This window comes from Hemitrygon akajei, chromosome 2, assembly GCF_048418815.1.
Source record: "Hemitrygon akajei chromosome 2, sHemAka1.3, whole genome shotgun sequence".
NCBI lineage: Eukaryota > Metazoa > Chordata > Chondrichthyes > Myliobatiformes > Dasyatidae > Hemitrygon > Hemitrygon akajei.
Window position 1 is genome coordinate 33,368,600 of NC_133125.1, and position 25,413 is coordinate 33,394,012.

The 25,413-nt window shown below is 39.9% G+C and overlaps 1 protein-coding gene across 2 annotated transcripts in view; it reads right to left on the reverse strand.

Moving 5' to 3' along the window:
* LOC140740571 (aldehyde dehydrogenase 1A1-like) overlaps positions 1–13,093 on the reverse strand; it is a 74,936-nt gene extending 61,843 nt beyond the window's left edge. For both annotated transcript variants that reach the window (XM_073069852.1, XM_073069845.1), the window contains exon 1: positions 12,925–13,093. In XM_073069852.1, coding sequence (XP_072925953.1) covers positions 12,925–13,087 — 163 coding nt within the window. In that variant the 5' untranslated portion in view covers positions 13,088–13,093. The remainder of the gene's footprint in view (positions 1–12,924) is intronic.
* Positions 13,094–25,413: the final 12,320 nt, after the last annotated feature.

The window sequence follows — 25,413 nt, forward strand, 5'->3', positions numbered from 1 at the left end:
CTTGTTGGAAGAGTGTTACCTCATACTTTGTCTGGTTAGCCTCTAACCTGATGACACGAACATAAATTTCTCTAACTTCTAGTAATTGCAACCCTTCTGCCCACCCCCCCCACCCACCACTTTTCTTTTTCTATTTCCTATTCTGGCTGCCTGCTCACCATTTCTCTTTTCTCCTCAACTGCCCATAAAGTCCTTCTAGTACCACTCCTCCTTCCCCTTCTTCCATAGTCCACTATCCTCACATATTACTTCTTCATTCACTTAACTCTTCTACCCAACTCCTCCCAGAATTTTACTTCATGCCCCTCCCCCACCTACCAACCTTCTTCCTCAAATAGTATCACCTATCATTTGCCAGATTGTACTCTTCCCCTTCCATCAACTTCTTATTCTGGCTTCTGTCTTCTTCCTTTCCCATCCTGATGAAGGGTCTTGGCCCAAAACGTCCACTGTTTAAACCCATCCACTGATGCTGCCTGGCTTGCAGAGTTCATCAAGTATTTTGCGTATGCTGTTCAAAATTTCCAGCATCTGTTGTATTTACGATCCACTTGTGTTATTACTTCTACAGGGTTATGGACTTACACCTCAATATCCTTTTGTATATCAAAGGAACAGAACTTAAACAACTCTGCATACATCTGAGGATTATTAGAAAATCTGTGGCCTAAACGAATAATGGGAACTGGAAGTTCCAAAAATAGATCAGTAACCAGCTGTGGCCATGACATAAGTGAATTATTTGGTACCAACATTTCAAATCACCACTATCTCAACTTGCTTTGAACCAAAAATGTGGTGAACTTAGGGGTTCAGAGAGGCAAGCAACACCCACTAGAACGAGCAGTTTTAAGATTTCATTTAGGAGGGCCTTGACATCTATAACCTCTACTTTAAATACAGCCAATGACTTGGCCTCCACAGCTGTCTCTGGCAACGAATGAAACTCCTCCTCATCTCTCTTCTAAATGGACATTCCTCTATTCCCTGACCCAGTATAGGAAACATCCTCTCCATATGCACTCTATCTAGGCTTTTCAATATTTGATAGGTTTCAATAAGACTCCTCCTTATTCTTCTAAGCTCCAGCGAGTACAGAGCCATCAAATACGCCTCATGGGTTAACCCTTTCTTCCCAGAATCATTCTTGTGAACCACCTCTGGATCCTGTCCAATGCCAGCACATCTTTGTTAGATAAGGAGCCCAAAACTGCTCACAATGCTCCGTGTGGTCATAGGCCTTATAAAGCCGCAGCATTACATCTTTGCACTTATATTCTAGTTCTCTTAAATGAATGCTCAAATAACATCGATCCTTAACAATGACTCAACATGCAAGTTAATCTTTAGGCAATCTCATACGAGGACTCCCAAGTCACTTTGCACCCCTGATTCTTGAAGTTTTGACCCATTTAGAAAACAGTCTAGGCAATTAATCTTTCTACCAAAGTGCATAACCATTCACATCCATACACTACATTCCATCTGCCTCTTCTTTTCCCATTCTCTCTTCTTTTCCCACTCTGTCTTCCCTGCTTCCTCAATGTTAACTGACCCTCCACCTATCTTCATATCATCTGCAAACATGGCCACAGAGCCATGAGTTCTGTCATCCAAATCATTGACATATAATATGAAAAAAGCAGTCCCTACACTGAAAATGGTGTAAAACACCACTGGTCACTGGCAGCCAACTGGAAAAAGGTCAGAAGTCCCTTTATTCCCAGCCTTTGCTTCCTGCCAGTTAGCCAATCTTCTATTCATACTAGTATCTTTCCTGTAGTACCTTGTTAAGCAGCCTCAAGTCTGGTACCTTGTCAAAGGCCTTCTGAAATTCCAAGCAAACAACCTCCACTGACTTTCCTTCATCTATCCTGTTCATTATTTCCTCAAAAATTCCAGCAGATTAGTCAGACAAGATTTCCCCTTAAGGAAAACATGCTGACATTGGCCTATTTTATCATGTACCTCTAAGTACTCCAAAATTTCATCCTTAATAATGGACTCCAACAACTTCTCAACCACTGAAGTCAGGCTAACAGGTCTATAGTTTCCTATCTTCTACCTCCCTCCCTTCTTAAAGAGAGGCGAGGTATTTGTAATTTCCCATTCCTCCGGAACTATTCCAGAGTCTAGTGATTCATGGAAGATCATTACTAATGCCTCCAGAATCTCCTCACCTATCTCTTTCAGAACCATGGGGTGTAGTCCATCTGCTTGAGGTGACTTACTTACATTTAGACCTTTCAGCTTCCCAAGTACCTTCTCCTTAGTAATAACAATTGCACTCACTTCTGTCCCTGGACACTCTTGACTTTCTGGTATAAACTAGTGTCTTCAACAGTGAAGACTGACTCAAAATGCTTATTAAGTTCATCCACCATTTCTTTGTCCCACATTACTGCCCGTTTCGCGTCATTTTCTAGCAGTCTGATATTTACTCTTACCTCTCTTTGACTATTTATATATCTGAAAAACAAACTTTTGGTTTTTTTTATATTATTGGTTAGTTTGCCTTCATGTTTCATCTATTTGCTCCTTATGGATTTTTAGCTATCTTCTTTTGATTTTTAAAAGCCCAATGTTCTTAGTTCCCACTACTTTTGCTAGATTATTTGCCTTCTCTTTTGTTTTTTTTTTGCTGACTTTGACTTCTTTTGTCAGCCATGGCTGCCTCATTCTCCCTTTAGAATATTTCATCATTGGGATCTATCTATCTTGTCATCTTCTGTATTGTCCCCAAAAACTCCACTATTACAGTTCTGCAGTCATCCCTGCTAGTATCCACTTCAATCAACTTTAACCAGCTCCTCTCTCATGATCCTGTAACTCCCTTTATTCCACAGTTATACATCTGATTTTATTTTCTCCCTCTCAAACTTAATGGTGAGTTCCATTTGTATTGTGTCCACTGTCTTCTAAGGGTCCCTTTACCTTAAGCTCCCTAATCAAGTTTGGTTCATTACACACCACCAAATCCCTTATTGCCCTTCCCCTTGTGGGCTCAAGCACAGGCTTCTCTAAAAAGCCATCTCATCGCTTTCTATAAAATCTCCCTCTTGTGATCCAGCACCAACGTGATTTTCCAAATCCTCCTGCATATTGAAATCCTCCATGAGCATTGTAACATTGCCCTTTTTACATGCCATTTCTATCTCCTGTTGTAATTTGTTTCCCACATCTAGGCTACTGTTCAGAGGCCTGTAGGCCTTCCCATCAGAGTAAATTTACACGTAGTTTCTTAACTCTACCCAACTAAAAATCAAGGCCTAAGAAGCAAGAGGTACTCCAAGAGGACAGCACGGCCTGGATAATAGGGTTTGTTAATGACAGATACTGTTTTCTTGTGGGGGTGCTTCTTGAAAATATGCTCAATGATGAGGAGTTTTTTGCCTTTGATGGACTGGACTGTATCCATCACCTTTTATAGGCATTTCCATTTCTGAGCTTTGGTGTTTCTATATCAGGCCATGTTGCAACCAGTCAGGATACTCTCCGCTGTGAATCTATAGAAGTCTGTCAAAGTTTTAGAGGACATAACAAGTCTACGTATGCTCCTGAGAAAAGAAAAGTGCTTTTTTTGCATTCTTTGTGATGGCACTTATGTACTGATTCCTTAAAAGCATCTCTGATACGATGAAGCCAAGGAATTTAAAGTTACTGTCCCTCTCTGCCTCCAACTGCCTTATGAGGACTGTCTCTTGAGCATCCAGCTTCTTCGTCTTTTGGTGTTGCTTATGTTGAATGAGATGTTGTTATGGCAGCATTCAACCAGATTTTCAATCGCTGTCATATATGCAATATCCAGTGTCAAGAAAACAAATATCTTCCACAAAACTGCTCCCATTACAGAACACATGCTCTCTGACAATAATGCCCTATATTGAAATTATGGAAAATATTAACTACATCCCATGTCACAAGGCCGACTTCTCAGAAAGGCAGGCACTGATGTTGAACAACAACAGTCCTGATGAAGGGTCTCGGCCCGAAATGTTGACAGTGTTTCTCCCTGTAGGTGCTGCCTGGCCTGCTGCGTTCCACCAGCATATTGTGTGTGTTGCACTGATGTTGAAATTAACTTTTACTTTTGAAGCAACACCATAAACTTCAGCCATAAGAAGAAAAATATGTTGGAAGATCATAGCCTTAATTTTGCTGCAGTGTATGTAATCTGCTGGGCAGGACTCCTGAAGTTTCATCTGTATACAGTTTGCATATCAAATCTGGAGAAATGCCAGCAGCACTGACTGTAGAAATTGCTCGAAACCACTGGAAGGTTAAGGGAGCCAATACCAGTTTCCTCTCCCAGGCTAATGCATCTAGTTCTGAAGCTCCAATTACATTCAGTCAGTTTTCCATTCTGGGTCCTGTCTATGGGAAGACGTCACTAGGCAGTCATTGGAAAATATTTACAGGTAAGTTCAATGCTTCCTTGTAAAAGGTGCATACTTACACTGACTCCTGGGTATCTCTGGCTCATAATGATGATGAAGGCACATTCTGGATGGCACTGAAATCTGGGAAAATATGCACTAGGAGCACACAGAAGCCCACATAAATAATGAAAGGAGTGCACCACCTCAAAAATTACCCACCTATCTATTCCATCAGGAGATTCCTGTCACCATTGGTAGTCTACAGGTCCCACCTTACATAAAGCAATCACATGGAATGAAGCCGAGTCATCTGTGATTCTGAGGGTCTCTCTATGAAGATGAAAAACTCAACCACAGATAACACAGTCAGCATATATCCAACCAATTAAATGCTTTAATTCACCCATTATTTACTGGGTTTATAGGTGAATGCAATATTATCAGTCAAAAGACTTTTAATAAACAAAACTTGAGTTTTCCTGTTTGTTGCAGCCCATTCAGAATGAATAATGGCAGTGGCTGAAGCATTTTATTGAACTACCCAAAAAACCAGAATGCCTGGTCTGAAACCAAGTCTCTAATAAGGTTTGAAAAAGACTGATGCATTTTTTTGGGAAAAGGAGTGTTTTCATTGAGATGTGCATTAATGCTTCTGGCATCTCTCCCTTCCCTACTCGTGGAGGAAATTTCCTTTCCTCATCATCTGCAGCACAACATCCAAGAAAATGTTTAGATTATTCCTTGCTGTAGGTCTGCTATCTTCTGCTGAAGTATTTTCTCAGCCATGATGTGCAGCCTGGACTGGATCTGTTTATCAATGACTAGGTGCAGAACAACTTTTGGTTGCAGCTGCTACCATCTGAGAAATGGTACCGCAGCATAAAAGCCTGGACGAACAGGCTCTAGGACGGCTTCTTCCACCAGGCCATCAGACTGCTTAATTCATGCTGACGCAACTGTATTTCTATGTTATATTGACTATCCTGTTGTACATAATATTTATTATAAATTACTATAGTTGCATATTGCATATTTGAACGGAGACGTAATGTAAAGATTTTTACTCCTCATATGAAGGATGTAAGTAATAAAGTCATTTCAATTTAATTCAATTCAAGCATGATGAAGACCAGAAAGTCAACCCCTTATGGTAAATGCACATTTGTCACTCCAAGCTTTGAAATAAGGTTGTTTTCCAAAGTTCCTGAGCAATCAGTTGGGTGGATTGTGCTTTGTGAGCTCTGTTTTTCATTTCTAACACCTTCCAGTTTCTTTCTTGATGTTCACACCCACAAAATGCTGGAGGAACTCAGCAGGTCAGGCAGCATCTATGGAAAGGAATAAAGAACCGACGTTTTGGGCCAAGATCCTTCATCGGGATTGGAAAGGAAACCAGAATAAGAAGGTGGGAGGGGAAGGAGTACAAACGAGAAGGTGATTTGTGAAGCCAGGTGAGGGGGATGAAGCTGGGAGGTGATAGGGGAAAAAGATAAAGGGGTGAAGGAGAAGGAATCTGATAGGAGAGAAGAGTGAGAATGGGAGACAGGAAAGAGGAGGAGGTATTAGACAGGGGAGAAGAAGAGAAGAGGTAAGAGGGGAGCCAGTATGAGGAATGGAAGAATAGGGAAGGGGGGGGGGGAATTCCTGATAGTGTTGTGTTATCACCAGGTGCTCCTTCTGAGTAAACAAAGTATTTATGTTTATGTGTGAACTGCTCTGTACAAGTAGATTGACTATGATTGTGGTTAAAGTTAGTTCTTCATTGCCCGTGTCATGAATTACTCACATACCACCTCATTTTATTGTGGAAAACTACTAAAAATGTTGGCATTCATTGTGTAATATATCTGTTGCCATAGCAATATTACCAGTATAATAGAGATTTGTCACATACTTTTCATTATCTTCTCATTAGACATCACGGGACAAATGCATACCATACTATATTAGCTATTCCATGATGAGAAAACTCTACTATAAATTTCCATGGCCAACTTTACCATGAACAGTGCTTCTACAAATCTCTCAGCCCAATCAAAATTCAAAGATCAAATTACATTTATTATCAAAGTAGGTATACTATGTACAACCTTGAGGCAGCCACAAAACAAAGAAACCCAAAAGAATCCATTAAATGAAAGACCCTCAAACACCCAATGTGCAGGGGAAAAATAACAAATCATGCAAGCAATAAAAATAATCAACTAGCATTCAGAATTGAAGTTCATGAAAGTGAGACCACAGCCACTACAGCTGATTCAGGAGCCCATTAGTGGCAGACCACAACCTCAGCTCAGCGCAGCTTCGACAAAACCTTGTGGAGCACCTAGCTGAACAATCCCATAACTCGCTGCTGGCCTCCACACCCTGAACTTTTCAATCTGGCCCAGCACTTAAATCACCCAGACCTCAGGTCTGCCACTTTGATATGCTCTCGGGCCCAGGCTTTACTGCTTAAATCGATCAAACGTCAAGTCTTTCCTCACTCTTGGGCCTGGGCCCCAATGCCTCTGCTCACCTCCTCTCGGTCTGCTGCATCAAATCGTCTCCAAGTCCACTCCAAATGACCAAACATTGGCTCACTCCCCGCCCTCATGCCTGGGCCTGGTCACCTCAACTTAGCCCATACACAGCATACTTCAACTGTCCTGCGCCTTTGAGACTTCGGTTCACACTGCACAAATGTCAGGTTGTGCAGGTGGTTCATCCCCAAAAGGGAAGTTCAGGCTATTGATTGCAGCGATCATTTATCAGAAAAAGTATGATTAATAAAGTAGTTCGTAGTTTTGTTTGCTGCCGGCAAGTAATCGCTGAACTTCACCTGCGTCATCTTAAAATGAAAGAACCATTCTACTGTTCTCCCAGTGACATTGTATCACCCTAATGTTTTATTTCCCACTTCTCCTGGAGAAATCCTTACATTCTTACAAACAAAATCTCAAAATGTCATAAACCTATTATTTAGCTAAATTATCTGAGTTTTAAGTATAGAAAATGCAACTAAAATTCTATATTTTTTCTCCAGAAAGAAGGGATAGCAAACAGAGAGAAAAATGGCCCAGATACTTGCCAGTACAGTGTTAAGAAATTGGTAACAAAACAGATTATAATGTGACTAGGCAGAGTCAATGTAGCAGAAAATGACAAATCTCAGTTTTAGAGGATATAATTAAAAGGCCAGAAGGCAAAACCAGCAAATATAACTTCTTCACATACTTCATCAATGTGTTTCCTGTAACAAATAGGTAAAAATATCTGAATCAGATAGGTGTCATAGAACTGATGGCTGCACAATATGATTTTGTTGGGATTACATATTAGATAGTAGGACATATTTCCAAGGACCTGTTCTGGGCCCAGTATCTAAGTGCAATTACAATGAAAGCGTGTCAGCTCCACTACTTTGTTAGGAGTTTGCAAAGATTCAGTAGACATCTACAACTTTGACAAACATCTACATATGTATAATGGAGAGTGTATTGAATGCATTACAGCCTGGCATGGAAATACCAATGCCCTTGAATGGATAATTCTATAAAAAGTAGTGAATAAGTCCCAGTCTACCATGGGTAAAGCCCTTCCAACAATTGAACACATCTACATGGAAGACTGACGCAGGAAAGCAGCAACAATCAGCAGGGGCCCACACCACCCAAGACATGCTCTCTTCTCACTGTTGCTATCAGGAAGAAGGTAAAGGAGTCTCAGGACTCACACCACCACATTTAGGAACAGTTATTACCCCTTATCCATCCAGCTTTTGAACCAAAGGGGCTGACTTCACTCAACTTCAATTGATCCATCATTGAACTGTTCCCACAACCAATGGATTCACTTTCAAATACTCTTCATCTCATGTTCTCAATATATATTGCTTATTTACTTATTATTGTTATTTCTTCTTTTTGTATTTGCATAGTTTGTCATCTTCTGCACTCTGGTTGAATGCCCTAGTTGGGCAGCCTTTCATTGATTCTGTTATGGTTATTATTCTATGTATTTGTTGGATATGCTGACAAGAAAATGTATCTCAGGGTTGTATATGGTGCCATATGTGTAGTTTGATAATAAATTTGATTTGAACTTTGATAAAGAGAAAGTATAAATCGGTCTTTTGAGTTGATAGATTGTTGCTAGTATTTGCAACACAGAACAGTGCTTTTTTCCCTTTTTATACTTTGGAAGAATGTCTTGAATATACAGATGAACCTAAACATATGCTTGTTGATGATGGTGGGAAGTAATAATATGATAATCAAGATGATAGACAAGTTACTTGAGTAATCAAGAAGGTGTTGAATAGAAAGTAGTGTAAGAAATTGCACACTGGTTGAATGCCTAAGTTGGTGCAGTTTTTCATTCATTCTATTATGGTTATTATCCTGTTATGAATTTTTTGAGTATCCCCGCAAGAAGGGTTGTATACAGTGACATTCTTCAAGAAGACCACAACCTTGTCATAGGGTTTGGAGGCCTGTGTGCCTCAATGACCCAGAGAATTATGCCTAATGGAGTCAGGGTCATCCATGCCAAACAGGTCAAAGGGTGGAATCAAGACTAGGAGTGCTCCACTGGTCCTCCAAGCCTCCAAGTTCGGGGGTGGGGCGGTTCAGCTCAGGACTAACAAAACTGACTGGTCAAAAAAATAGTAATGGAAATAGCAATGAAGAATCCTTCTATACTGTATCTGTTTGCAACTGAGGACCCTGAACTACACCTGGCGCACAATAGAGAAGATGCCCAAGGACAGATGGAGATAGAAGACCTTCATTGCTGCCATAATCACCAGTGGCATAATGGGGAGTAAGTAAGTATGGTGACATATATGTACTTAATAAATATTTTAATATTTAATAAATTAGGTATTTTGTCTTGGTTTACAGAGAGACTCTCATGCAAATATTGGAGAACCACAGTTGGATTACAAATAGGAGAAATAATCAAGCATTAGTATTGGAAAAATTACTTGCACTGAAAAAACACTCAGTTTCTTTGACCTGTTGAGCTGAATCCTAGGATTCTGCAGGAGGTGGCCATCGAGATGGGAATGCGCTGGTTGCTTATCTTCAAACAGTGCATATATTTTCTTGTGGGAGCGCTTCATATAACTGTGCTCAATGGTAGGAAAGGCTTCACCTCTGATGGACCAGGCTGTATCCACCACTTTCAGGCTATGATGCAGCCAGTTTGGATACACTCCGCTGTGCATCTGTACAAGCAGTACAAAATTGACAAGGATTAAAGACAACTTTCTGCATTTATTTAGGGCATTGCTTCATATTGAATATTATGCACAGATCTGGTTTCCCTATCAAGGGAAAGTTATACTTCTAGTGGAGGGAAAGCGATATCATTAACATGTATGATTTCTCAATGGGCTTGACAGGGTTGATGTTTCCTTTGACTGAGATGCCCAGAACGAGGGGTCACAATTTCAGAATAAGGGCTTGGCTGAGGAGAATTTTTTTTTTTCAGCCAATATTAGTGAATCTCTGAAACTCTCTATCCAAGAGGGCTGGGGAAGATTAGTACTTGAGTAAGAATCTGATAGATATTCAGATACTACCGAATCAAGTAAAATGTTGCACATGCGGGGAAATAGCTCTGGGTTGAAATTGCAACCAAGGCCTTACTGAATCAGAGGACAGTACAAGGGTCCACCACATTTCTTATTGTTTGTGTTTCTTCTGTAGAGAGCGGGCTATAATCCTAATCTCATATACTAGCTGGTAATTCTTTTCGTTGAAGCCAGTAGAGTAACGTTGCTCAAAGGTGAGACGTAATATCAGCATTCCATTCAGTCCTGTTGGTTTCCTGTAAACTGCCTTATGTTGACATGGCCCCTAATCCAGTTGATCATACCATTTCTTGTTGTTTTTGTTCATTTCTGATAGTGGAGAACGTAACCACAAACCACACTTCTGTCATTAGCTGCAAAATGCATTAACCAACTTTACTAAAATAAATTTTTCCTTACAGAAATTTGGGAAATTTGTGACGAAGTGATAACCCAATTCAATGTTTGACGAGAACCTGAAAAATTTAGTCTCGCTAAAATTTAAGAGATTCCTGTGACAACCAAAAAAATTATATTCGGTAGCGTCTTTGCTTATCGTATGCAAATACTTGTATAGTAAACATCATTGCTCTGTCTAAAAAGCTGTGGATGTGTCCTTTGCTCTACACTTTCACACACCTGTTTCATCGGACAGCAAATATTTCACTTTCACTACAATCTCAATTCTAATGGCAAAAGTGACAGAACATTCTACCTGCATTAGAAGATGATATGGTTTATAAATGCATTCTGAATTGTTGTAGGTAATATTTATGAAAATAGTCATTAAAAATGATCTATTAAAAAAGCTGCGGAGTATTACAAAAGTTCGCACACCTGAGAGAACAGGCATATCTTTACATTGGTGCAACCATTGAACGGTTTGGTTCGAGCAGTTAAATTCTAACACGACGTTTTTCCAAGTTCATGTATTACTACGTCTGCAAGACTGAGTAAGCCTAAAAGCAAGATTTTCCCCCCAGATGTGCTCAGCCTGTTCCAACCACAGTAATGATGGCGCCTTAGGTAGTAAAACAGAAAATAAATACCCATAATTATTATTCTATGCGTAGTATTTGATTTCAATATTAGAGTGCGGCCGCGTTGCGCAACTTTACAGGTTAATGACGAATATTTTCAATAATCTGTGGGCCTGGTAAAGTCATGTAAATGACGGGTAGCAAGAAGGCATCATTCACTGTCGTTAGTACATTGTGCTCACTGAAGATTTGCTGCAATTATTGTGGAGCTTTTATTGGAATATGAAAGTAAGAGTTAATGAAAAAATATTTAAGATTAGACGCGCATTTGCGGGTTTTTCTTAAATATCCGCTGTGTTTCTATAAGAAAACTCGATTCATTAGTCCAGTACTTCAAAATCAGTATATTGAATGCCCACAGTGCTGTACTGTGTAAAGACGAGGACGCTAGCACGAAAATAAACCTTTTGTATTATGCATAAATTACAGCGGTATTTACAAAAAGCATTTAACAACTTTTTTTGAGTACATTCTTGAGTCAGTTACATAACTGCCTTCATACTTGAAATACATTTTCCCTTTGAATACTTTAGTTGAAAAACAAGCTTTACAGTGCATACGCCCAGGATTTATTGCAGAAAGTATAACTAACAAGGAATATCGCCAATTTAAATACTAATAAGTATCACATGATAACGAATGTCAGAATGATCGATTTCACTGGAACTGAATAATCCGTCAGAAAATAGCGTCTTAATATCTATACTCACTAGTTTACTAAAGAGTGTCCAGTGTTTTGCCCAAAGAAACATACGGCTGTACTGGCAGTACCACCCCATCATTCTGGTGTATTTTAGTAAGGGTTACATTACTAGATCCAGCCTTAATGAAGTCGGAGAAGAACAATCTCTTTAGACGACTAACAATCCCTTCATTAGACAAGAATATCATGTTAATCTTCTAATCTTCAATTCTTCTACCTGAATAATTAACCCTTTCCCCTCCATAGATGGTGCCTGACTTCTGTAATTTGGATAAGTGCACCAGTTCTAGGTTAGTCTTAAGTAGAAGAAACTCAATCTCTCTTCCAATAAATTCCACTGACAGCGGTAATGGTTTAAAAGATAAGTGACAATCCTAAATTAACATCGTTTTCTTTTGGTAGCTTCTCGTCAGGTACATAAAGTCCTGACCCCCCCCCCCCCACCCCCAACCCCCTAGACATAGAAATGAATGAAAATGAAAATTTTGAAAAAGCAGTTCAGGAAAACGAAAACCATGGAATGGAAATATATATAATTTTAAAATATATATCAAATAATATTAATGAAAATATCTATGCAACTCGAGTTCATTCGCCTAGTTTGATTGGAAAGAATTGAAAACATTACCGCCTTTAAAGTCTAGAAATTAGTTTGCAAGCTGCTTTTACTTCTAAGCCACACACCGTGCTCGCTGAAGAGTACTATAAACGCTCATATAACCTGCTGCATTCATTTTGCACCAACATTACGATCAAACTGTCGCTTTTTCCGTACCCATTCTTTTTAGATTTTGGATTCGCTAAACCACGGAGCTAGATACTGTGTTTGGACTTGACAACAACTCCACTGCCTAAGGCGTCCTTACTCACAGGTTTGGTTGTGCAAAATCAATAAAAGTTAACCTTCCACACCACTGTTTACTGTTTGCGCTTGTGAGATATTGTAAATGCGAATTAAGAATATAACAGTCACGAGAATACTAAACTGTTTTGTGTTTAATCCCTTGCAGGTGTTAAAATATTAATGTGACCTAATATTCTGCTTTGCATTTCGGAAGTTTAAACCGCAAATCTGCGAACCAATGAAAAACCATCGCGATAATTTCCTACCTTGGTAACTCTAATCAGCATAATACAGTACAACAAGTGCGTACTACAAATCAAATAGAAAATCATATGTGACTTCTATTTTAAGACTATTGCTTCGAAGAATGAAATAATCCACAAGAAGATTAAAATCCTTACCACTGCAAACAGATACTACATTTCTAGATCGGCTGGTTTCAACTTCTGCGGCTGACATTGGAAACTTTCGGCGTGAAATTCGAACCCGCAGACGTAGACCGATCCTACAGTATATGTACACGTTTCTTTCCTTAAAATCTAATGCACATACAGCATTATTCATGCAAGGGGATGCTTGGAGCACGCAATTAATCTGCATTGATTTGGAACTAATTCTCGTGATTCACTTTAAGAAAATACTTGTAGAAAGCTATTGAAAACACCCGCAGCTATCGCACGTACCATTTATTCTTCTGACCATGTAATATGTATTGTCATTTTGACATGCCTACCATTTCATTTCTGATAGCACCTTCACATCACTTCATTACACTCATTTTCACCCTGCGGCAATTGGAGAGACTAGAGGTTTGCCGTAAAATCGGCGTCTGCCTCTGCTGTGAAGATAGTGAAGGTTGTTATTGTAAAGATGTAGCCTTTGATAAGGAAGCCCCACTGGTTTGCTGTCTCCCCTAAATTTAGCTCTGTCTAAGCCTTGCTCTTTGAAATTGTTAAATGTTTTTCTTTCACCAGTCAATGAAACAATTCTTATTCAGTTTAGTTCTTCCCTTATTCATGTGTGACACAGCTGCCTTCTTGGCAAAGATTATCGTGGTTAATTGAGATGGTATACACAAAAGACCATAAAAACATTAAAAACATAAGATATAAGAGCAGAATTAGGCCATTTGATCTATCAGTCTGCTCTGCCATTTCATCATGGCTGATCTATTTTCTGTCTCAGACCCAGTCTGTGCCTTCTCCTTGTCTCCTTCATGCCTTAACTAATCAATAATCTATCAACCTCTGCTCTAAATGTACCCAATGACTTGACCTCTACAGCCACCTATGGCAACACATTCCACAGATTCACCATTCTCTGGCTGAGGAAATTCCTCTTCATCTCCTCTATTCTGAGGCTGTGTCCTCTGGTCTTAAGACTCCTTCACCACGGGAAATATCCTCTCCACATCCAATCTGTCACAGTCTTTCAACATCTGACAGGTTTCAATGAGGACACCTCTCATTCTTCTGAATTCCGATGACTACAGGCCCAGAGCCATCAAATGCTCTTCATATGACAAGTTTTTTCAATCCTGGAGTCATTTCCATAACCTCCTTTAAACTCTCTCAACATCACCACATCCTTTCTTCGAAAAGTGGTCCAAAACTGTTCACAACACTCCAAGTGAGGCCTCACCAGTGCTTTATAAAGCCTCAATTGCTGTAACCATATATATGTCAATCTTTGATATAGTGTGTGAAAAATGTTTGAAGCAAGATCCTGCTAAAGACGTATTTGAAGGGTTCTAATTAAATAGAAGATTAAACAAAATGTCGAATGAACAATGAATAGAAAATAAAACTAAAATCAGTAGAAAGCAGACTCTTATGATCAACCTGAATCATTTTGAGAATGTCTTGGAAATTTTAGGATTCTGGAACAAATGTTCAAAATTTAGAAGCTCAGAAGAGGACAATCATCTATTTGAACAGTATGGGAGAACCTGTTCAGATACGTTTTGGAAGAACATCCATTTTACCAAAAAGGTGAAGCTCAAAGTTGAGTTTGTTGTCATATGTGTGCACAGGCGCAACGATAAACTTACTTGCAGTGACACCATAGGCACATAGCATCACTTAAGCACAAAAAAATGAAACAAACACGTTAAACACTATTTTGACAAGAAAGAACACAATTAAAACAAAGAACCCTGAAGCCCATTTTGGTGCAAAATGATCAAAGCTTTCATTGTGCTGCTAAACTCCAGTGATTAGGGTTATGCTAGTTGATTCAAGAACTGAATGGTTGAAGGGAAGTAGCTGTTCTTGAAGCTGATATTGTGGGACTTAAAGCTTCTGTACTTCCTGCTGAGTGGTAGCTGCAAGAAGATGGTATAGTGGGGATTTTTGATCTTGAACACCGCTTTTTTGAGGCAGTGCCTCCTCTAGATAATGCTGATACTGGAAAAATATGAACTTGTGATGAGTCGGGCAACCTCTCATCTTCCTGGGCATTTTGATTTACTTTAACAGACCATGACGCAACCAGTGGATCTGTTCACAAGTAATCCACAAACAAGATGGGAGATCTTCAACATGTGGAGGTGCAGAGGTGATATTAAAGATCACTTCCTTAGAAAAAAAAAGTAGAGTGGGTCAAGGGAAGAGGGAGATGATTACATAGAAACATAGAAACATAGAAAATAGGTGCAGGAGTAGGCCATTCGGCCCTTTGAGCCTGTATGATCATGATCATCCAGTATGATCATGGCTGATCATCCAACTCAGAACCCTGTACCTGCTTTCTCTCCATACCCCCTGATCCCTTTAGCCACAAGGGCCATATCTAACTTCCTCTTAAATATAGCCAATGAACCGGCCTCAACTGTTTCCTGTGGCAGAGAATTCCACAGATTCACCACTCTCTGTGTGAAGAAGTTTTTCCTCATCTCAGTCCTAAAAGGCTTCCCCTTTATCCTTAAACTGTGACCCCTCGTTCTGGACTTCCCCAACATCGGAAACAATCTTCCTGCATCTAGCCTGTCCAATCCCTTTAGAATTTTATACGTTTCAATAAGATCGCCCCTCAATCTTCTAAATTCTAGTGAGTATAAGCCTAGTCGATCCAGTCTTTCTTCAAATGAAAGTCCTGCCTTCCCAGGAATCAATTTGGTGAACCTTCTCTGTACTCCCTCTATGGCAAGAATGTCTTTCCTCAGATTAGGAGACCAAAACTGCACACAACACTCTAGGTGCGGTCTCACTAAGGCCTTGTACAACTGCAGTAGAACCTCCCTGCTCCTGTACTCAAATCCTTTTGCTATGAATGCCAACATACCATTTGCCTTTTTCACCGCCTGCTGTACCTGCATGCCCACCTTCAATGACTGGTGTACAATGATACCCAGGTCTCGTTGCATCTCCCCTTTTCCTAATCGGCCACCATTCAGATAATAATCTGTTTTCCTGTTCTTGCAACCAAAGTGGATAACCTCACATTTATCCACATTAAATTGCATCTGCCATGTATTTTCCGACTCAGCTAACCTATCCAAGTCACCCTGCATCCTCTTAGCATCCTCCTCACAGCTAACACCGCCGCCCAGCTTCGTGTCATCTGCAAACTTGGAAATGCTGCATTTAATTCCCTCGTCTAAATCATTAATATATATTGTAAACAACTGGGGTCCCAGCACTGAGCCTTGCAGTACCCCACTAGTCATTGCCTGCCATTCTGAAAAGGTTCCGTTTACTCCCACTCTTTGCTTCCTGTCTGCCAACCAATTCTCTAACCACATCAATACCATACCCCCAATACCGTGTGCTTTAAGTTTGCACACTAATCTCCTGTGTGGGACCTTGTCAAAGGTCTTTTGAAAATCTAAATATACCACATCCACTGGCTCTCCCCTATCCACTCTACTAGTTACATCTTCAAAAAATTCTATAAGATTCGTCAGACATGATTTTCCTTTCACAAATCCATGCTGACTTTGTCCAATGATTTCACCTCTTTCCAAGTGTGCTGTTATCACATCTTTGATAACTCACTCTAACATTTTCCCCACCACCGATGTCAGGCTAACCGGTTTATAATTCCCCGGTTTCTCTCTCCCTCCTTTTTTAAAAAGTGGGGTTATATTAGCCACCCTCCAATCCTCAGGAACTAATCCAGAATCTAAGGAGTTTTGAAAAATTATCACTAATGCATCCACTATTTCTTGGGCTACTTCCTTAAGCCATCTGGGATGCAGACCATCTGGCCCTGGGGATTTATCTGCCTTTAATCCCTTCAATTTACCTAACACCACTTCCCTACGAACATGTATTTCCCTCAGTTGCTCCATCTCACTAGACCCTCGGTCCCTTACTATTTCCGGAAGATTATTTATGTCCTCCTTGGTGAAGACAGAACCAATGTAGTTATTCAATTGGTCTGCTATGTCTTTGTTCCCTATGATCAATTCACCTGTTTCTGACTGTAAAGGACCTACATTTGTCTTGATCAATCTTTTTCTTTTCACGTATCTATAAAAGCTTTTACAGTCAGTTTTTATGTTCCCTGCCAGCTTTCTCTCATAATCTTTTTTCCCTTTCCTAATTAAGCCCTTTGTCCTCCTCTGCTGGTCTCTGAATTTCTCCCAGTCCTCAGGTGTGCCGCATTTTTTTTGCTAATTTATATGTTTCTTCTTTGGACTTGATACTATCCCTAATTTCCCTTGTCAGCCACGGGTGCACTACCTTCCCTGGTTTATTCTTTTGCCAAACTGGGATGAACAATTGTTGTAGTTCATCCATGCGATCTTTAAATGCTTGCCATTGCATATCCACCGTCAACCCTTTAAGTATCATTTGCCAGTCTATCTTAGCTAATTCACATCTCATACCTTCAAAGTTACCCTTCTTTAAGTTCAGAACCTTTTTTTCTGAATTAACTATGTCACTCTCCATCTTAATGAAGAATTCCACCGTATTATGGTCACCCTTACCCAAAGGGCCTCACATGACAAGATTGCTAACTAACCCTTCCTCATTGCTCAATACCTAATCTAGAATGGCCTGCTCCCTAGTTGGTTCCTCGACATGTTGGCTCAGAAAACCATCCCGCATACATTCCAAGAAATCCTCTTCCTCAGTACCCTTACCAATTTGGTTCACCCAGTCGATATGTAGATTGAAGTCACCCATTATAACTACTGTTCCTTTATTGCACGCATTTCTAATTTCCTGTTTAATGCCATCCCCAACCTCACTACTACTGTTAGGTGGCCTGTACACAACTCCCACCAGCGTTTTCTGCCCCTTAGTGTTATGCAGCTCTACCCATATCGATTCGACATTCTCCAGGCTAATGTCCTTCCTTTCTATTGCATTAATCTCCTCTCTAACCAGCAATGCTACCCCACCTCCTTTTCTTTCCTGTCTATCCCTCCTGAATATTGAATATCCCTGGATGTTGAACTCCCATCCTTGGTCACCCTGGAGCCATGTCTCTGTGATCCCAACTATATCATATTCATTAATAACTATCTGCACATTCAATTCATCCACCTTGTTACGAATGCTCCTCGCATTGACACACAAAGCCTTCAGGCTTGTTTTTACAACACTCTTAGCCCTTATACAATTATGTTGAAAAGTGGCCCTTTTTGCTTTTTGCCCTGGATTTGCCTGCCTGCTACTTTTACTTTTCACCTTACTACTTTTTGCTTCTACCCTCATTTTACACCCCTCTGTCTCTCTGCACTTGTTCCCATCCCCCTGCCACATTAGTTTAAAGCCTCCTGAACAGCAGTAGCAAACGCTCCCCCTAGGACATTGGTTCCAGTCCAGTCCAGGTGCAGACCGTCTTGTTTATACCGGTCCCACCTCCCCCAGAACTGGTTCCAATGCCCCAGAAATTTGAATCCCTCCCCCTTGCACCATTTTTCAAGCCACGTATTCATCTGAAATATCCCCCTATTTCTACTCTGACTAGCACGTGGCACTGGTAGTAATCCAGAGATTATTACCTTTGTGGTCCTACTTTTTAGTTTATCTCCTAACTCCCTAAATTCACCTCTTAGAACCTCATCCCGTTTTTTACCTATATCGATTAGCTGAAATGAAAAAGCCCAAACTGACTGTTCTTTTTAAAATGACCCTGGCATGTGTCAGGGACTTAAAGAGAGGTATTTCTTGACAAAGGTGAGAATGCTTTGTACCAGGATGGCATGGTAGTGTAGTGTTTAGCACAACTGCTTTACAGCACCGGCAATCATCCTGTAGGCATTGAGAGTAGAACAAAGAAATATAACAGAAGCAATGAAAAACTACACACAAAGACTGACAATCATTGTGCAAAAGAAAACAAATTGTGCAAGTACAAAAAATGACAAATAAAAATAATAATAAAAAATAAGTACATACAGTTGAAGTCAGAAGTTTATATACACCTTAGCCAAATACATTGAAACTCAGTTTTTCACAATTCCTGACATTTAATCCTAGAAAACATTCCCTGTCTTAGGTCAGTTAGGATCACAACTTTATTTTAAGAATGTAAAATGTCAGAATAATAGTAGAGAGAATGATTTATTTCAGCTTTTATTTCTTTCATTACATTCCCAGTGGGTTAGATGTTTACATACACTTTGTTAGTATTTGGTAGCATTGCCTTTAAATTGTTTAACTGGGGTCAAATGTTTTGGGTAGCCTTCCACAAGCTTCTCACAATAAGTTGCTGGAATTTTGTTCCATTCGTCCAGACAGAACTGGTGTAACTGAGTCAGGTTTGTAGGCCTCCTTGCTCGCACACGCTTTTTCAGTTCTGCCCATAAACTTTATATCGGATTGAGGTCAGGGCTTTGTGATGGCCACTCCAATACTTTGACTTTGTTGTCCATTTTCCATAATTTTGGAGGTATGCTTGGGGTCATTGTCCATTTGGAAGACCCATTTGCCACTGAGCTTTAACTTCCTGGCTGATGTCTTGAGATGTTGCTTCAATATATCCACATAATTTTCCTTCCTCATGATGCCATCTATTTTGTGAAGTGCACCAGTCCCTCCTGCAGCAAAGCACCCCCACAACGTGATGCTGCCACACCTATGCTTCATGGTTGGGATGGTGTTCTTCGGCTTGCAAGCCTTACCCTTTTTCCCCCAAACCTAACAATGGTCATTATGGCCAAACAGTTCAATTTTTGTTTCATCAGACCAGAGGACATCGCTCCAAAAAGTAAGATCTTTGTCCCCATGTGCGCTTGCAAACTGTAGTCTGGCTTTTTAATGGTGGTTTTGGAGCAGTGACTTCTTCCTTGCTGGGCAGCCTTTCAGGTTATGTCAATATAGGACTTGTTTTACTGTGGATATAGATACTTGTCTGCCTGTTTCCTCCAGCATCTTCACAAGGTCCATTGCTGTTGTTCTGGGATTGATTTGCACTTTTCGCACCAAAGTACGTTCATCTCTAGGAGACAGAATGCGTCTCCTTCCTGAGTTGTATGACGGCTGCGTGGTCCCATGGTGTTTATACTTGCATTCTATTGTTTGTACAGATGAACGTGGTACTTTCAGGAAGTTGGAAATTGCTCCCAAGGATGAACCAGACTTGTGGAGGTCCACTTTTTTTTTCTGAGGTCTTGGGTGATTTCTTTTGATTTTGTTTGTAAACTTCTGACTCACTGGAATTGTGATATAGTCAATTAAAAGTGATATAATCTGTCTGTAAACAATTGTTGGAAAAATTACTCCTGTCATACACAAAGTAGATATCCTCAACGTCTTGCCAAAACTATAGTTTGGTAATATGAAATCTGTGGAGTGGTTAAACAATGAGTTTTAATGACTTCAACCTAACAGTATGTAAACTTTTGACTTCAACTGTAAATAATACTGAGAACATGAGTTATAGAGTCCTTGAATGTGAATTTGTAGGCTGCAGGATCAGTTCAGTGTTAAGCTGAGTGAAGGCTTGTGGATTGAACTGTAGTTCAAACTAATTGTAGTTCATATTTGGCCTTTATCAGTTCTATTTATTTTGTGTTTTTGCCCATACTTTCTTGTTGCTGGCGAATCTGAGAGTAGCATTCTATGTACATAGTTTTATAATAAAATGAACTTTCGAACCTTTGAACCATGCTGTTTCAGGAGCCAGGTAGTTGAAGGGTGATAACTGTTCCTGAACCCAGTGGTGTGGGATCTAAAACTCCTGTAGCTCCTTCTGAATGGCAGCAGTGAGGACAGAGCATGGTCTGAGCGGCAGGGGTCCTTGGTGATAGTGGTGTTTTCGTGAGGCACTGCACCATGTAGATGCGCTCAGTAGTGGGAGGGCTTTGCCTGTGATGGACTGGGCTGAATCCACCATTTTTTTAGGTTTTTCCGTTCTTGGGCATTGGTGTTTCCATACCAGGCCGTGAAGCTGTTACGTAACAGAAACAAAATGCAGGAGGAACTCAGCAGGCCAGGCAGCATCTATAGAAAAAAGCGCAGTTGACGTTTCAGGCTGAAACTCTTCGGAGGATCCTTTCGGCCAGAAATGTCGACTGTACTTTGTTCTATTGATGCTTTTGGCCAGCTGAGTTCCTCCAGCATTTTGTATCTGTTGCTTGGATTTCCAGCATTGGCAGATTTTCTCTTGTTTGTGAGAGGCATTACCATGCCTTCTTTGTAATGGCACTTACATGCTGGTCCCAGGATAGACCCTCTGATATGATAATGCCAAGGAATTTAAAGTTACTGACCCTCTCCGCTCCTCTAGTCAATAATCAGTTCTTTGGTTTTGCTGATTTTGAGTGAGAGATAGGAACTCAACATCCTTGAGCACTTAGATGATTATTATTTAAATTGTGCTATTGAACTGGGTTCTTCTCCAAAGTGTCCAACAAAAAAAGACTTCCACTTTGAATAAGAAATGTGTGCATACCATCGCTACAGTGGAACAATAGTTGCAAATACTTTCATCAGCAGACTCTGCTGAAGTGATAACACCTGACATTAGATATAACCTGATTAATGAATATATTAAAACATCCATTACTGAAGTCAAAGTGAAAAAGACCAATCCTAATTTGCCATAAAAACTTTAATGTATTAAATAATAAACTTAACTCTTCTCACTCCCAGTCAAAATCTATATTTGAATGGAAGTAAAATTACAAGAATGTAGTACTATTTCACTGGTCCTTCTGCCCTTCAAAGCACAACTATTAATACAGTGCTGGCATGGTGAACTAACTTTGACATAAATACAATGCATGTTGTTATACAGATTCATGCAATGACACAATAGTCTACAATAGTCTAGTACAGAGTGTCTTTTATATAAAGATAAAAGACAAAGTCGAGTTTATTGTCATGCTCAAATGCACAGATGCAATGAAAAGCTGTTTTGTAATAATAGCAACTATACCATCCTATCAATTGATATTATCCTTTGTTATTTTGGGAGGGATGAAGAAACAAAGGCAATAAAATGATTATTTTAATTATCCATATGGGCAGGCTGGCTAGAGTTTTTCGGGTGGGTTTAAACTGATTTGGCAGGGGGAGGGGAACCAGAGTGATAGTGCTGAGGATGAGGTAATTGGCTTACAAACAGAGGCAATGGATAGTGAGACTCTGAGCAAGGAGAGGCTGATGATAGGGCAAAATTGCAATCAACAGGATGAGTTGCATCATAAGAGGCAGACAAAATCAGAAAGGATGAATATAGGACTAAAGGTGTTATAGTTGGATGTTTGCAGTATGTGGAATAAGGCCGATGAACTTGCAACACAGTTACAGGTTGGCAAGTATGATGTAGGTATCACTGAATCATGGCTAAAGAAGATTAAAGCTGGGAACTTAATGTGCAAGGATACATGTTGTATTGAAAGGATAGGCAAGAAGGCAGGTGGCATGGCTCTGTTAGTAAAGAATGAAATTAAATCATTAGAAGGAGGTGACATAGAGTTGGAAGGTGTTGGATCATTGTGGATAGAGCAAAGGAATTGCAAGTGTAAAAAGACCCTGATGGGAGATATATAAAGACCTCCAACCAGTAGTAAGGATGTGGTGTCCAAGCTACAATGAGAGATGGAAAATGCAGGCCAAAAAGGCAATGTTATAATAGTCATAGAGGAATTCAACATGCAGGTAGATTGGGCAAATCAGGTTGGTGCGGGATGCTAAGAGGAGGATTTTTAGAATGCCTATCAGATGGCTTTTTAGAGCAGCTTGCGGGTGTTGTGCAATGAACCAGAATTAATTAGAGAGCTTAAGGTAAAAGGACCCTTCAGGAAAAGTAATCATAATATTATCGAATTCACCCTGAAATAGGAGAAGAAGAAACTAAAGTCAGATATATCAGTATTACAGTGGAGTAACAGGAATTACAGAGATATGAGAGAAGGGTTGGCCAGAATTGATTGGAAAAGAACACTGGCAGGGATGATGGCAGAGCAGCATTGGCTGGAATTTCTGGCTGCAATTCGGAAGTTGCAGGATATATACATTCCAAAGAGGAAGAAATATTCTAAAGGCAGGAGAACATAACCATAGCTAACAAGGGAACTCAAAGCGAACATAAAAGCCAAAGAGAGAGCAGATAACAGACCAATAATTAGTGGGAAGTTAAAGGATTGGGAAGCTTTTAAATACCAACAGAAGGCAACTAAGAAAGTCATTAAGAAGGTAAAGATGGAATATGAAAGTAAGCTAGCCAATAATATTAAACAGGACACCAAAAATTTCTTCAGACACATAAAATGTAAAAGAAAGGTAAGAGTGGATATTGGACCATTGGAAAATGATGCTGTAGAGGAAGTAACAAGGGACAAGAAAATGGTAGACAAACTGTCTTCACAGTGGAATACACTAACAGTATGGTGGAGGTTTCAAGTGCCAGGGGTCATGAAGTGTGTGAAGTGTCCATTACTAGTGAGACAGCACTTGGGAAGCTGTAAGATCTGAGTGTAGATATTCACCTGGACCAGATGGTGTACACTCAGGGTTCTGAAAGAGGTGGCTGAAGAGATTGTGGAGGCATTAGTAATGATCTTTCAAGAATCATGAGATTCTGGAATGGTTCTGGAATACTGGAAAATTGCAAGTGTCACTCCAAGAAGGGAGAGAAGCAGAAGAAAGGAAACTATAGGCCAATTAGTCTAACCTCTGTAGTTGGAAAGATATTGGAGTTGATTGTTAAGGACTTAGTTTCATGATACTTGGAGGCACATAATAAAATAGATCATAGTCAGCATGGTTCCCCTCAAGGGAATATCTTGCTTGACAAATCTGTTGGAATTCTTTGAAGAAAGAAACAAGCAGGATAGACAAAAGAGAATCGGTTGATATTGTGTACAATATCAGAAGGCCTTTGATAAGGTGCCACACATGAGGCTGTTTAACAAAGTACGAGCCCATGATAGTACAGAAAAAACTCTAGCATGGATAAAGCAGTGGCTGACTGGCAGGAGGCAAAGAGTGGGAATAAAGGGAGCCTTTTCTGGCTGGCTGCCGGTGGTTAGTGGAGTCTGTGTTGAGACCGATACTTTTTACATTATATGTCAACGATTTGGATGATTGAATTGATGGCTTTGTTGCAAAGCTTCCAGACAATACAAAGAGAGGTGGAGGGGCAGGTAGTTTTGAGAAAATAGAGAGGCTAAAGAAGGACTTGGACAAATTAGGAGAATGGGCAGGTGGAATACAGTGTTGAGAAGTGTATGGTCATACACTATGGCAGAAGAAATGAAAGGCTGAGGTATTTTCTAAATGGAGAGAAAATACAAAACTTTGAGGTGCAAAAGGATTAGGGAGTCCTTGTGCAAGATTCTCTAAATGATAATTTGCCGCTTGAGTCTGTGGTGAGGAAGGCTAATATTTTCATTTCAAGAGAACTTGAATATAAAAGCGAAGATGCAATATTGAGGTCTTATAAAGCACTAAGACCAGAGGACAAAGCCTCAGAATAGAGGGGTGTCCTCTTAGAATGAAGATAAGGAGGAATTTCTTTAACCAGAGGGTAGTGAATCTGTGGAATTCATTGTCACAGGCAGCTGTGGAGGCCAAGCCTTTATGTATATTTAAGACAGAGGTTGATTGATTTTTGATTGGCCAGGACATGAAAGGATTCTAGGGGCAGGCAGGAGATTGGGGCTGAAGGGAAAAATGGATCAGCCATAATGAAATGGTGGAGCACACTCAATGGGCCAAATGGCCTAATTCTGCTCCTATATCTTATGGTCTTATTATTAGTAATTTCCTGCTCAGTTATTGACCTGCTGCTGTGAGTGATCGTTGGTGGTTTTTGAGCCATAAAATAAACATTACATTTTGATTAACTTTGCATGGAATTGAAGGGGCTCATGGATGATTTACGAAGATCACAGTCTCTGAAAATTAATGCTCTGTACTGATGACTTGCCCAGTTACATGATAGGCTAATATCCATGAACTGCTCGGAAAAACAACAGCTTTTCCAATGTTGAATTTGCAGGACGATGGATGATTGCTTCATATAATACCAAATAGCTTTCCTCTCTCTTGAGATATCATTATTACACTCATTTTCTTCACAGTTATTGAGAGCTTATTACTTTTGGTGATGTTGATGATGGTGCGACTCACTATGATGAAGTTCTTCACCACTGAGAGTCACTAACATAGTTCTCACTCAGATCTTTACCCACCCCCTCATCTCAGAGAAACATTGTTGCATTACATCCCATCAAAGAGACAGCAGTACTGGTTCTTTCTCACAAAACACAAAGGCTTTTCTTGCTATGTCGTTCTGTTTCTCACACACACACAAACATATATTAAATATTTGTTCTCTCTCACACAGGGAAGCTAATAGTATTACATTTCCCACACTCTTTCCTCTAACAGAAGACACTGAGTCTCAAATGTTGTCTGTTGGAGGTCAATATTTATACATTCACATTGTTTAAAATATAAGATGTGGCAAAAAGAGTAAAACAT